Source organism: Seriola lalandi, unplaced genomic scaffold (assembly GCF_002814215.2).
Source record: "Seriola lalandi dorsalis isolate HSWRI2012SDOR001 ecotype SW California unplaced genomic scaffold, Sedor1 jcf7180002054349, whole genome shotgun sequence".
In the NCBI taxonomy this organism is placed as follows: domain Eukaryota; kingdom Metazoa; phylum Chordata; class Actinopteri; order Carangiformes; family Carangidae; genus Seriola; species Seriola lalandi.
The window spans coordinates 19-14,915 of NW_019524902.1; the positions used below are offsets into that span (position 1 = coordinate 19).

A 14,897-nucleotide genomic window follows, 5' to 3' on the forward strand; every position below is an offset into this window, starting at 1 on the left:
TGTGACATTTTTATGAGGTTTTATGCCTTACTATACTATGACTTTTTATGCCTTACAATACTATGTCGTTTTTATGACTTTTTATGCCTTACTATACTATGATTTTTCATGCCTTACTATACTATGTCGTTTTCATGACTTTTTATGCCTTAATATACTATGAAGCTTTTATGCCTTACTATACTATGTCGTTTTTATGACTTTTTATGATTTACTATACTATGACATTTAATGCCTCACTATACTATGTCCTTTTATGACTTTTTATGCCTCACTATACAATGACTTTTTATGCCTTACTATACTATGATGTTTTTATGACTTTTTATGCCTTACTATACTATGACTTTTTATGCCTCACTATTTTGTGACATTTTTATGAGGTTTTATGCCTTACTATACTATGACTTTTTATGCCTTACAATACTATGTCGTTTTTATGACTTTTTATGCCTTACTATACTATGATTTTTCATGCCTTACTATACTATGTCGTTTTCATGACTTTTTATGCCTTAATATACTATGAAGCTTTTATGCCTTACTATACTATGTCGTTTTTATGACTTTTTATGATTTACTATACTATGACATTTAATGCCTCACTATACTATGTCCTTTTATGACTTTTTATGCCTCACTATACAATGACTTTTTATGCCTTACTATACTATGATGTTTTTATGACTTTTTATGCCTTACTATACTATGACTTTTTATGCCTTACTATACTATGTCTTTTTTATGACTTTTTATGTCTTACTATACTATGTCGTTTTTATGACTTTTTATGCCTTACTATACTGACGTTTTTATGATGTTTTATGCCTTACTATACTCCGACATTTTTATGACTTTTTATGCCTTACTATACTGTGACGTTTTTATGACGTTTTATGCCTTACTATACTATGACATTTTTATCACTTTTTATGCCTTACTATACTATGACACTTTTATGAATTTTTATGCCTTACTCTACTATGACACTTTTATGAATTTTTATGGCTTACTATGTCGTTTTTATGACTTTTTATGCCTTACTATACTATGACTTTTTATACCTTACTATACAATGTCGTTTTTATGACTTTTTATGCCTGACTATACTATGACATTTTTATGAATTTTTACATTTTATTATACTATGACGTTTTCATCACTTTTTATGCCTCACTATACTATGACGTTTTCTCGCCTTACTATCTATGTTGTTCTTATGACTTATTATAATATGACATTTTTATGACTTTTTATGCCTTATTGTACGATGCCATTTTTCGCCACTTTAATGCTTTACTATACGAAAACCTTTTATACCTCACTATATTATGACATTTTCATACCTTTCTCCAGTATGACATTTTGCAGAAAAAAAAACTACTGACAACAACAGAGATTTTAGGAAATTACTGAGCCTTTGCTATTTTAAACAAACTGTATTAAGTAAGATTGTTGACATCAGTGGGAATAAATTCAGATGTCTGTGTTTTTGGAAATTTCTTTTGAATCTGAGGCACAAAAACCAGGGTCCACCCATTTTCAGCTCACCGTATACATCAGATAAACAAAGAAGGCTACTTGAGGAAGGTTCTGCACCATGAAAACCCAGACCAGGACCTTGGCTTCCTTCAAAACCTGGAAAAACAACAAATGTTACTACTACTAATGCCTTTGTGTGTTCTTGACTGATGAACCCTGCAGAATATTTCTTGTCTCATTGTTTGAACAGACGATGGATGAAGAACACGCACTGCAACTGCCCCTACAGCGGCGGTGAGGCAGGCCCAGAGCACTCCTACACCCAGGATGATGCTGTTGTTAGCAGACATGGCCGAGTCCGACGTCGTGATCAGGATACACAGAGACAACTGAAATACACCGACAGCACATCATTAATGAAGCCAGTGTTTGAATTTGTTTCCATCCTTTTTCAACTGCCATAAATATATACTTACGTTTGATATGCTTTGTTTGAACATATCATTTATATGATTTATTTTCAAGAATTGTATTTTATTTGTATCGGCTCTATGCAGGACGTAGGAACTATGTTTGCACCTCTGTTGCACTGGAAAACCAGCTCATTTAAAAAAAATCGCAAATTCATTATTATAATAATTATTATATTATTATATAATATTATAATGTATTTTACAGTGTGAAGAGTGTCTGATGGTGGGTTTTACTTCACAAGAACACCATTTTTATTTATTAATTGAATCCCATTGAGGTTAGTTTTCAGACAGGACAATACGACATCAGACACACAAATAAAAATAAAACAATACACCATGATGCTGTTTTAATTTACTGCAGCAAAATCAACTTATAGGTCTCAGTAAACTATTGGAACAAAACTCCACTTGTTCTCCAACGGAACAAAACAAAATTATTACTGGTCTCTTCAGTGTCAAGGCTGTCGCATTTTTGCAAAGAGGAATGTGCAATGTAATGTTACCTGAGCCCACAGGTCAAAGGTCACCATGGAGAAACAGAGGTTGAGCAGGAAGTACTGCTCCTGGAGGCTCTCCAAGGCCCCGCCCACACGGAAAGCCATCATGTTGGGCCTCTGGATGAGCAGCGAGGTGCAGAGGACATGCACCACGCCCAGACACATCATGCACACAAAACGAACCTGTGACACAATCAGATCACAGCTGGTCTAACACAGTTTTCAAAAACATGTTGAAGATTCTCATCAGTGATGTCACAACTCAGTCATGTCACACAGTGAGTTTAATTAGCTAATTATGTAACTAACACCATGTGTCACGTAAAGTACATCAGCCTGCAGCCAGAAAGTTATTCTATATGTTCTGTGCTGGTATTCAATGTATTTTAATTGGGCTATTTTCATGCCAACAAGACTAAAGTCTGCAGCCATGTTAGTGACTATAAGTAAAACATTTACCAATGTCAATAACTTGAGCGATAGCATGCTAACATTTGCTAACCAGCACAAACAAAGCTGAGTCTGATGGGAATGAAAAAACCAAAGAACTGGACAAAGTGAAATTTCAACTAGATGATGGTGCTGGATGAAAAGTTGAGAGATCACTGAAGTTATCGAGGAACATCCTGAGGGGAACGTGAATATAAGTTCTGTCAATATCTGTCGAGACATTTCACTAAAAACCACAAATGTCAGTCTCATGGTGTCACTAGAGGAAAAGTAACAAGATTAAAGTCATTAGGATTCATCCTCTGGGAACCATGAACGTCTGTGGAAAATATTAAGGACAGAGAATAAATGCAGATCGTCTGTGTACAGATAACTATTACTATTGTGTAAATGATTCATATATCAAACATCAGTGGCTGTGGCTGACAGCTCGTCCGGAGCACCGGGACATTTCCTGGTGTCCTGTTACTTTGTCCTGCAGCGTGAACAGTCAACTTAAACCAGTGAAAATATCCCAAGCAGGAATAAGTTGACGGACCTCTTTAATCACCCACGCTGTGTGTGACAGAGATAGAGAGAGAGAGAGAGAGAGAGAGAGAGAGCACTGGGAAACTACTGCCCTTCATCTAATGTATATAGCCTCCATTTTCCTCTTGTAGTAACATGCAATTATAATTATTACTATTATAATTATCATAATAATAATAATAATTATTATTATTATTATTGAGCTTTTTTCATATTTATTGGTCAGTCACAAATTTTTATATTTTGTAATCTGGATCATTTTCCTCCCAGATGAACATAGAGGCCAAATATATCTGGTAACTTACATCTACAGCGAGGGGGGCCTGGGATGGCGTCAAATTCCCATATATTCAATGTATAGTGTAGTTATGGTTCTATTTTTACTTTCTATTCTATTTTTATTTAATATTGTATTTCGTTTATTTAGTTGTTGTATATAATTTAGCCTTAAATTGCCTTTGTTTTTTTAAATACCTCATTGTATCTATCTATCTATCTATCTGTCTGTCTATCTGGCTGTCTGTCTGGCTGTCTATCTATCTGTCTGTCTATCTGTCTGTCTGTCTGTCTGTCTGTCTGTCTGTCTGTGACTGATAGCTACAATAACAGTGACATCTAGTGGTGGAACCTGTTTCTTTCAACAAGCAGGAAGCTGTTGTCACTAATGAAGTGAGATTACACTGGCAGCAGCTGGTATGAATCACTCAGTGATAGTGATGTTGTTGTTTCAGGTTGTAATCTTGATGTTGGCACAGACTTCTGGTGGTTTTGGTTAGGTCATGAAAACATCAAGAAGATTTTAGTTTCTTCCTCAGTTAGATTTTTAAATGATAACTATGTAAACAATCATTCAGGACAATGATGAAAGAGCTCCCACCGACGTACAGTGTGTCCAGCAGAGGGTGACCTACCAGCAGCTCCTGCTTGCCCTTTGACCCCTGCACGGAGAAGTTGACCACCGATCGGATCATGACCACCAACACGCTGAGCACGAATACCACCAGCTCCTGTGTGTTCTCCTGCAGCACGCCACGGCTGATGTAGTAGATGCAGAACACTGCAGGACACAGACAGACAGACACAAACAACACCAGTTTGTTTGGTTTATTTTCAAATTTTATCCAATCCGTCATCTCTGTGCGTCTGAATGTAAAGCCTTTATAATGCTGTTCATTCAGGGTTTCTACTGATGATGTTCTTGATACTGTATGGTTCATTTTTCAACTTTTAATCACAATAACTGTTGGTACTAGTTAATAAAATGTATCTCCATTGAATCTGTTTCCTTGGTGCTACTGCATATTTTTCACAGAGGTACTTCTCAGTGTTTGTAAGAAATAAAGTACTAATTACTGCATTTTGATCAGTTAATAAATATAACAACCTGTCAGTGTTCTGAGTCCTGACTGAAGAGGAGACGGATTGAAGTCCTGGATTTGAGTCGTAAGTTTTTTAAATCACATTCTGGATAAAGCACTTATAACTAACTTACTTACCACTAATTAACTGGTTCCAGCTTCTTAAATGTGAATATATTCCAGTTTTCACCGTCTTCAATGATGGTAAATTGAATATATAATATATGTGGGTTTTGGACTGACGGTTGAACAGAACAAGAGATTTGAAGATGTCACCTCCAGGAACTTATTATGTGCAGTTTTTGCTATTTTCAGAATTTTTTAAAGACCAAACGATTCATCAAGAAAATAATCTGTAAATTATGGTGATAGATATGGAGAATAATTCCATTATGTGGCTATTGTGTAGCTGCAGGAAATCCATCATTAAGAAAAGTAAAACACCAGGAACTAAAAAGATCTTTTGGAAACTTTTGGAAACAATAAGATTTAAGCAGAAGTTTATTTTATGTTCGTAGGAAATTACGCTTCAGGGGGAAATTAATCACCAGTAACACCCAGTGCCTAAACCATGGGATCATTTCATCAGATCACACGCACAGAGTGGCGTAGTGAAGCCAATGTTCATCACATGATTACACCAGGAAACATTTGGCCGTTAAACAGTCGAGATGAGAAATCAAACTTCCTGAAAACACTGGCAGTAAACGACATGACGGCACTCACAGATTCCCACCAGCTGGATGAGAGACACGGTGAAGTTGTCCTCGTCAGACGCGTCGGTTCCCATGCGCTGCTTGTAGATGCTGTTCAGGGTGAGGCCGAGCAGCGCCAGCAAAGACGCTATCGTGAAGCAGAAATAGAGCTTCAGCAGACATGACAGCTCCGACCACGGCTTTATCTGCACGAGGGTGGAGATGGGAAACAGTGTATGAACATATAAACACAGTTTTTTAAAACTTATTCTAATATAGTTGAAATAAATTTAATGATTATTTAGATTATATTTGAAGAATCCAAGTTTTTTTTTCCTGTTGCACCCACAAAATGTGTTTCAGTTTTCCTCTGTTTCGTTACACTGTGCAAATAAAACTGAGCTTGAACTCTACTTGCAGAGTAACTAATGTTTTAGCACCATGACACTGGGATGAAGGGTCGAGCTTCTCACCGGCCCACATGGTGTCGGGATCAGTTCCCGGTGTCTTGGCCTCAAGTTTGGAGACAGAAGATCGGGGCTGTCTTGTGGTTGGTTGCCCAACAAAGGCCTGCAGAGTAAAACATTTGTTTCTTAAATGTAATGCATGAGAGAACTGAGAGATACTGCAGTTAAATCAATTCATTTTGGCCACCGAAGTATCTTCTGCAGCTCGGACCATGTTCTGTCCAGTGAGTTTACTGTAATGTCCTCAGGTCAACGTTACAACGTGAGAACAAACCGCTGCTCCAGGTCCTTCATTCCTTCTGCTATCAGGCTACTCAAGGCCGACAGTCGACATTTTAAATGGCTGTTATATTAAAATTTTCATTCATGTATTCATATTATTTATTCATTATATGAACTTTGACATAATGTGTTATTTTATTTGTTTAATTTTTATTTATTTGACTTACTGCTGCTCCATTGCCTCTGACTTATAACTTGTGTGTATGGACTTTTTTAGCTGCAAAGGAGCTGCCCTTCTTGGGATTAATAAAGTCTGAATCTGAATCATATGAACTTCACATTAAAGTAAGTAAATATGTAACTTAACAGGTCTTTATAGTCAGGACCAAGTGTCATAAAGAGCTTCACTCACAACAATAAAAGCATGAGACACTTAACAAACCGACGCCACACACAAACACCAATAAATGGTTTGTGTAAACAGGAAGGAGTTTAAACCGGGACAGACCAGGAAAAAGACATAAATAAAACAGTTAGAGCGTGGTGAGTCGGAAGGTTTGGGAAGATGACTAGTTCAGAGATAAAATATTACTGATGTTTTCTAAAGTCAGTTTTAAGTAAGACAAGTAGTGTGGACAGGACAATAAAAATCACATGTATTCACAGTATTTAAGTCTAGTGAAGACTTAATAATACACTCACGCTTTTATAGTTGTATTAGTTATTTTCTTTTAAATAAAAACTGACTTATTGCAAAAAAAATACATAAATAAATGATTAAAATGGTCAAATACAGAATACAAACATTTGTTTTAAAAAGAAAAAACTCTTCACAAATCAAGCAAATGTTTGTTTGTTTTATCGAAATGTGTAGTCAGTTATTTACTTGCATTAGTGATGTCATTCCCTGGTGTTATTGTTATTGTTATTGTCATTCTCATTATAATATTACAGGTTTGGTTTTGCACCATTGTTGATTGTCGTTTCTTCATGTCACTGTCATTGTTTTTTCTTTTTTCTTAATATGTTCAGTTCAGTTTTTCTGGCGCTGGTTGTTCGTTCTTTGTTGCGTATTTGTGTGTTGTTTTTATGTCTACTCTGTGTGCCTTTTATATCGCTCCACTCGGGGACCAATAAAGTTTATTGAATTGAATTGAAACAATCCAGAAATACACATTTAGATTTTACCAGAATAAAGTTGTATTCTAATATTTGGAAAATGAAGATTGGATGAAAGGAATAAATACAAACACTGCACCAGACATTAAGAAATGTTAATACACTTTTACTTTGTATTTCATTAACTTGTTTTATTCTATTAAAATACAAAAACATTAATTGTGGCATGTGCAAAAGTTTGGGAACCCTTCTACATGTCTTTAAATCATTAGTTTAATTCTTTAGTTTCTTGAACTTGTAGTCGAGGTCAAGAACTGTCAACAGGTGATGAGACAACACCCACCTTCTCCTCTGAGTAACTGACTGAGGATCTGAGAATGAAACAAACTTGAACCTATAAAACAGGGGAGGCTCAAAGAAAGACATTAAATCACTTCCAGCTTGAAACTTGTTAATGGGAACTGTGGAGGTCAGGACAAGACTGCACCAAACTCTGACTGAGTAGGGATCTCAAGCTTTTTCTACATACCACAAAATTACTGTTTAATTTTATTTCCAGTAAGTAACAACATTAACATCCAAAGAAAGGCTCTTTATTTCTTTCCACTTGTAAAACTCAGCAAAATAAGGAACGAGTCAGTGACGGTCAAAGTTCACCTGTTTTTTTTTTATGTCTTCAGATTCAGATTCAAATTCAAACTTGTTCGAGGAGCATAAAAATAAAATAAAATAAAGCAGCTCAGAGAGACAGGAAACATTGAATGGCTGATCACAAATCCTGGACTTCCCCAGTGTTTCCATTTGGAAAGTAAAATAATGAGGGACGTGTCTACAGACTGACAACAGATCAAGAATGATGGAGGGAACTCCAGATGTGCAGTTAAGGGACATGAATATAAAATGTAATAAACTCATTTATATTTGTTTCTCAGTGTTATGTTTTCTAATTAATCCATGTGCATTTCTGTGTGAGTTTTAATATCCTCCACAACCATCATGAAGGAGGCGGTCAACAGTTAGATTAATGCAGTCTTTTTATACAGTACGTTAATCCATTCAGACAGTTTATAGTTCATCCAAACCTGTTGTTTGACACATTATAATGCGTGACGAGTTATAATAAGCTGATTTTCTCCCGTCGCAAAACAACCTAACCTGTTATAAATGAGACTGTAAATGAAGCTGCTGACCTTATCTCGTCCATTTCCTTTGGGGACCGGACTGTGGGAGCCCGGGTTTACATTCCTGCGCAGTCCTGCTGTCCGTCTCTGCTCCTGCTCACTAAACTTCAGTTTCACATTTGACAGTATGAACAGGAACAGACGCGGATGTTCTTTTTCTTCTTCGACTGTTCTCGTTCTTCTTCGTTTTACTTTGTCTCCTCGAGAGCGATGCTGCTGCTGCTGCCCCCGCCCCCCGGAGGACCAGAGAGGCTTTCATGAGTTCAGCTAAGATTACCTGACACGTTAGACCATTTAAATTCTTTCTAACATTATGGAAGGATTGTTGTAGGACCCCCAGACTGAAATGTGCGTCTCTTAGTCCCTTTGAGCCTCTTAATGGTCATTTTTCTGTCTTTCTGTGGTCGCTTTCTATGACGGAGCATTAGGGGAAAAAGAAATCTGAAATTTCCAGAATAAAGTCATGATATTGCAAGAAAAAGGTTGTAATATTACGATAATAAAGTTGTGGTTTTATGAGTAAAAAGTATATCGTATAGCTGTATATTGAGTTGGTTTTTTTTATTGAACGAAAACATGACAAATAACCAGAAAACAATAAACACAGATCAAACTGAACACCCTAGGTCACACTAAAACAAACCAAATAACGAACACAAACACAAAATATTACAATAACAATCAGGCTTGACAACCTAAATAAGATATATATATATAAAAAAATTAAAAAAAATTAAAAAAACAAAACAAAGGCTAGATAAGGTCGGTGCATGAATTATAATTCTTCTGCAGTTGTTCACGTTGTATAATGAAAAATGCCAGCTTTAGGGGTCAATTTAAACTAAATAAACAAACTGTGTAAATAATGAACATAATTAGCACACAATTACTGTGTGCAGGTTACCGTTATTTATAAAAGGTGGTGGGGAGAGGTGAAGGGGTCGGTTGGATATATGGCTGGAACTAAAAGGTTTAGAGGTTGTTGCGCAGCTAAACCGAACCAAAATGACTGAGGAACAGTGCTGGGTCTGTAAATAATGTGGCAGCCTGATAAATAAAGATGAGTTAAACCTCAGTGATGTATAATAAATCAGACAGTTGACAAATTAAAGAAAATAAACAAGACAAAGTGTAGCAGTCAGGTGTCGAGTCAAAACAGCTTCAGTGGTTGTTAAACTGTGTTGAGAACTGGTGACTGAAGGCCACAGCATATAATTCACATCATTTTCAACCTCATTAAACCATTCAAGTCACCAGGGGTGACTGGTAGGATGAATTCTTCAGTACAACAAACAAAAGTAAATACCTTGCCATGCATACCACAAAGATAATAGAGAAAACTAAAACATCTTAGATTCTTAATGCATCCAAAGGAAAAAAGAAAAAAGAAAAAAAAGGAATCTCAAACATTCACCAGGATTTTGCTTATTCTGTTAACAAAGAACATAACTGAATGCAAGACACAACTTTACTACTTCTGGTTCTAAATTACAACAATTTGCCTTACTAACAATTTTCATGTCAAATAAACTAGTAAATTAAGATTTATTGAAGGTAAACATAATTTGAAAGAAATAAGCAATAAATAAGATCAAACAAAGGACATTGGTTTCCAGCAACTTACTGGTTTGGCAGCATGGTCTCTAACAAAGGGATCTCAGTTGATCACACCCAGTGCTTTTGTCAACTCCCCTATGCAATCTCCTCCCCTGTCCTCTAACAGGTGAAGCCCCACCCACCCAGTCTGACACGTCAGCTGGAGATTTTTGAACAATAACAGAGTACAACACAATCTAGTAGAATATATACTGTCCACTACCTCCTCAGCAGGAAACCACAGACAGATATAGTCAGAGAGCAGCTGCTGAACATAGCTGAGCATTTAGCAGCTAAAGAGACACATTTCCCTCAGGAGCTGGTGGAGACCAAACACAGAGCTAAAACAGAGGGAACACTGGACTGAGATCCTCATGAGACATCAGGTGAAGAATAATAATAAATAATAAACAATGTAAACTAAAAGTTATAAATGAAGATGGAAAAAGTTGTCCTCCCTTCTTCTCTTCATCCCTCCGCAGTCTTTCCACCAATAGTCTCACAGTGTGACACACCTGCAATGTGAGTGAGGTCAGTGCCAATCCTTCTGGGTTTGCCACACTTGTATGATGTTGATGCCGACGAGTTTTTCCTCCAGGCAGCGACCCTTGCTCTGCCACAACAGCTTCGGTCTGCCTTCCTCTTCCTGTAGGCTCTGGTCCTAGGTACAGGTAGTCCAGGCAGAAGGGGGCGTGCGCTGGGGCGAGGGGAGGACCAACAGCACCAGATGAGGGGCCAGTCTTTGTGTACAGCTGCACACCTGGTGGGCCCTGAATGCAGCTCCGGTGGCACCTCTGTGTCTCCATATGGCCTGGATGTGGACAGTAAGAAAGGTTTTCAAATGTTAATATTTGTGTGAATTACACACACACAAAGAATACTATTTGTTTTGTTAAGAAATGACATATAACAATTTTATTGTTCACTGTTAATATGCATTTAACTACTACACAGGAACCCATTGCCAGGGTGACAGTAATCAGTCATGTTGCAGACTGAGGGAATGAAAGCAGGGTTAGACCACATTTCATACCCATCCAACCTGTAAAGAGATAACTGGTGTCTTTACCATTTAGTTTATTATAATCATTCGGTCCATTTGCTGTTTATAACATAATTGTTATTTTCTACATGTAGGCTATACTCAGTTATCTTCATTTGTCCTGCACGGTCACTTGAACAGCCAACTCATCTCTTACAGGTGGTAATAGTGAGGAATATGTCATAATGCACAATATATACTAAATAAGTGAGAAACAGGCTACAAGGTTCATGTATTTATCATTTGACACAGGTTTGTATAACAAGATGAGACTCCACCATTAAACATATTTTAATGACATCTTATTTACAGTATATAATTTTGTTTTGTTAAGCGGAATAAAGGGAACAGCAACTAGCACTTCTCCATATACAATGTTATAAATATAAATGCTAATGCCCAAGGGAAGCTGCTAGCTTGCTGGTTCTGTCCTGGTGTGGCACTGGCCTGAGGTGGATTCTACTTTCCCTGTGGAAACACATAATTATACTAAATAAAACAAACTTTACATTGCAGGGAAAACCAGGTCAATTTAGGCAGCTGTTCACAATACAGTATTGAGTAACATTTTTAACTAAAATTCATTACACTTACCATTATTCACTCAGTCGGGTATTATGCAGGAAGCTCCTATTAGTTTCAAAAGGAGGTAGTCGCAAAGCTCCCAACTGCAGGAACCGTTAACAGAAATCCTGGAAAGAGTTTAAAAAGTTGGACTGTCATTGAGTGGATTCACGTTCACATGCAGTTTTCTGCTCTGTATTTGTACTATGACTGAGTGAGTACACGATGATGAAAATAAACTCAACATATCCAGAGATCGTTAAACAGTTAGCGTGCTTACAGTTAGCCCAGGCAGTTACACGGTTAGCGTTAGCCTAGCATCAGGTAGCTAATCTTGATAGTCGAAGAAGTAGTTTTCAACACGTAACTTGTAGCCTGTCTCAAGTTTAGCAATTGGTGTTAGGGAAAACATTTCGGCGATTCTGTTGACATCAGCCATTGTAGTCTTCGGTAAGTTGTAGAGGGATTCCTTGAAAATAATTTTGTCCATCGTTTAGGTATTTACCGACCGGCTGCAGGCACTGAAGGTAACCGGATGTAAACACCCACGCCGTTTGACTACTTCCGCTTTCTTGACGTACAGCGTGAAAAGAGCCTGTAGCGTCTAAGCGGCGGAAAGATACAAATTACAACTTATGGACAGGGCCACAATAAAATAAAAATCAGAGCGGAAACAGAATGCAGATAGTGATTATGATCGTCGATTGCTATGACTCAAAAATATAATCAAATGATCATTTTGCCAGATGACCCACCTCTATGTTCACACCAAATTTCTCAGCGTGAAACCTTAAGCAACTGAGCGTCTTATCTCCACATTTATCTTTAGTTCTGTAGGAACATGTGACCACAGAACAGTTTCCAACAGCAACCAACACTTTACGGCAGCCCTACTCAATTCTCAGGGGACACACTTCAGGGAGCACAACACATAGCAAAGGAAGCAGAGTGTGTTACACTTAACATTACTTGGTTGTGGTTTATGTGGTATTTACAGGTGCCAATGAAAATGGAAGTTTTTCACCCTGTGTCTAATTCTAGCTGACACTGTTTAGTGGCAAATACAACCTCAATAAGGTTAATTTAGTAGTAGTATCCAGTACAATCGCAAAGCAGAGTCCAATCACAGGGCAGGTGGTTCTGTTGCCTTCATCGGCAGAACCTGGATCCATGTAATTTCAGGTAGTCCGTTTTTTTTCTGAACTTACAGGGACCAGCGACAAACATCCACTTCAATTTATTCAGCGTCTCAACTTTGTGACGCTGTTCCCAAACAATCAATGTTTCAGTTCCATTCAATTAATTGTTTTAATCTATGCTTTTACCATACAAGTCAGCCATTTCCCCGATCTAACAGGATCTCCGATATCCGATCTCTGTATTTAAATCCGAAATGGCGCCCAATCACCGCAGGAGGGCAGTGTGTAACAGTGAAGAGCTCCCCTCTGCTCGGTGTCTTCCCCTCCCCTTCCTGCTCCACCTTCTGTTACAGGTGTTTGTTCCTCACCATGGAGGTATTTTTCAACCTAATATGTCTTATTATTGGCCTACATTCATGTTCCCCACATCGATGGTTCCACATTTTACTTTTCTAATGCTGTTATTCTTATGACTCGGCCGAGAAATCCGGTGTTGTGAGTAGTTTCGCCGCGTTGTCTCATGGACACAGGACAGGAAAGAGTGAACCAGCAAACAAGAAGTTCAGCTGCAAGTCACACAAAATCCATAAAGGATCGTTCAAACTTCATAAGCTGCAGCTAAAAGCCATGAACTGCAGCGAGAAGTGAAGGTAAAGGTCCAACAGCAGCTATGTATGAAGCTTAAGATACCAATAAATAATAATCACAATATTAATAAACATCATTAATTTTAAAGCAATGAAATGTCACATGTTATTCCTGTGCCCAAGGACAGTTAAGTCTGTATTATCAGTCTTAAAGCTAGAAATCAGACAATCCCCAAATCCTTCATAGACAACACAAGGGCACTGACTTCCGTATTCCTTTAAAATATCGATTAAATGTCATAAGTGACATGAAAATGTTGAATGCACTTTTTAATTGAACCCCCCACATTAAGAACTAATAAGTGCAAATTATGAACTAATACGGTAAAAAAACAAAAACAAATGTAGGTATAAACTTGCAAATGTCATATTCTAAAAAAGCCAAAGGCTTGTTTCATCAGGCTACTGAAGTTATAAAGCTGAAATTACTTTGAGCTATTGTGAGAAATGCGTTACCTCACTAACCACTAACAGGTCTCATCCAAATTTTGAATTGGACATAAGGTTTAAGATATAAAACACTCATTTTGGTGTGAGAAATTAGACAAACATTTTAAGGCCTCACAGCATCAGAGCCTCAGTCATTGTTATAGAGCAAACAGCGATGACATTGCACATTTTAAGGTTCTCCCTTTGGTTTCTAACTTTAGAGGAGGGTGCAGCATGTTCACAAATATGGGGCACAGAATAAGAAATGTCAATTCATAAACCCCACCACCCATCCAAAAAAAGAACCTAACTGTTCAAGGCAGATGTCCACCCACCCTGAGCCCAGTTCTGTTGGAGGTTTCTTCCTGTTAAAAGGGAGTCGTCCCCCCCCCCCCGTCGGCAAGTGCTTGCTCTTTGTGGGAACTGTTGGGTTACTCTCTATAATAAAGTAAGGTCTCAACCTTACCCTGTAAATACAGTCGTGTGAACAACAAGTGCAAAAGAGGTTGGATAATCTCATAGTGAATCACTGTGCAGAAAGTAAAGAGAAATAATCTAACTCAACAGGTTTGATGGGTCTTGAAGTTTACTTCGGGAACAACCTCCCTTTTTGTTCAGACCAGGTCTCTGCCATTCAGGTCAATGGGACTTGAGAGAGATAAGGGAGCTCTGAACAGCTCTGCAACCATATTCATATAAGGGAAAGTTAGTGGGTAATTAGGAGGGTGGAGTAAGTGGAACAATAATTTCTGACAATGGCAACAGGTGCTCTTTTGAATTTCTTTCTCCAGATTGTAATTGCAGCTACACCTCGACCAGCTCAAAAAAACCCAAAACAAAACAAACAAAAAAAAAAGGCCTGTATCAGTATCAACAATCTTACATGTCACCAAGCCCTTGTAGGCTTATGATTTAGACTCTTATGTATTTACCTCCCCCTCCTGGTCACAGCTGGGAACTACAACACTACATACAGCGCCCCTCCACGTCTTATTATTTTTATTG

General features: G+C 37.7%; 1 protein-coding gene and 2 long non-coding RNA genes across 4 annotated transcripts; 1 reads left to right on the forward strand and 2 right to left on the reverse strand.

The window, feature by feature from the left end:
• Window positions 1-1,395: 1,395 nt before the first annotated feature.
• On the reverse strand, window positions 1,396-8,622 carry LOC111656215 (uncharacterized). The gene is made up of 7 exons (XM_023407857.2): window positions 8,485-8,622; window positions 5,960-6,056; window positions 5,518-5,692; window positions 4,345-4,490; window positions 2,462-2,638; window positions 1,755-1,871; window positions 1,396-1,638 (listed from the first exon to the last, which is right to left on the reverse strand). The coding sequence occupies exons 1-7, from the start codon at window positions 8,496-8,498 to the stop codon at window positions 1,543-1,545; spliced, it is 822 nt and encodes a 273-aa protein (XP_023263625.1). The 5' UTR covers window positions 8,499-8,622; the 3' UTR covers window positions 1,396-1,542.
• Window positions 2,633-4,710, forward strand: LOC147819034 (uncharacterized). The gene is made up of 2 exons (XR_015437349.1): window positions 2,633-2,733; window positions 4,288-4,710. It is a non-coding gene; the product is annotated as an uncharacterized LOC147819034 (long non-coding RNA).
• A 399-nt stretch (window positions 8,623-9,021) lies between the features above and the next one.
• Window positions 9,022-14,180, reverse strand: LOC111656224 (uncharacterized). Of its 2 annotated transcripts, XR_002760852.2 has the most exons (3): window positions 11,958-13,440; window positions 11,708-11,805; window positions 9,022-10,882 (listed from the first exon to the last, which is right to left on the reverse strand). It is a non-coding gene; the product is annotated as an uncharacterized LOC111656224 (long non-coding RNA). The 2 variants fall into 2 exon arrangements; XR_015437350.1 differs by having other exon boundaries at window positions 11,708-14,180.
• Window positions 14,181-14,897: the final 717 nt, after the last annotated feature.

Bases quoted from the DNA above. Each gene is read 5' to 3' on its own strand.
- LOC111656215 (XM_023407857.2), bottom strand. The intron at 5,693-5,959 runs GTGAGAAGCTCG...ACCCTCGTGCAG, and splicing joins TCCCGACACCATGTGGGCCG to ATAAAGCCGTGGTCGGAGCT. The intron at 2,639-4,344 runs GTAGGTCACCCT...ATTGTGTCACAG, and splicing joins AGGGCAAGCAGGAGCTGCTG to GTTCGTTTTGTGTGCATGAT.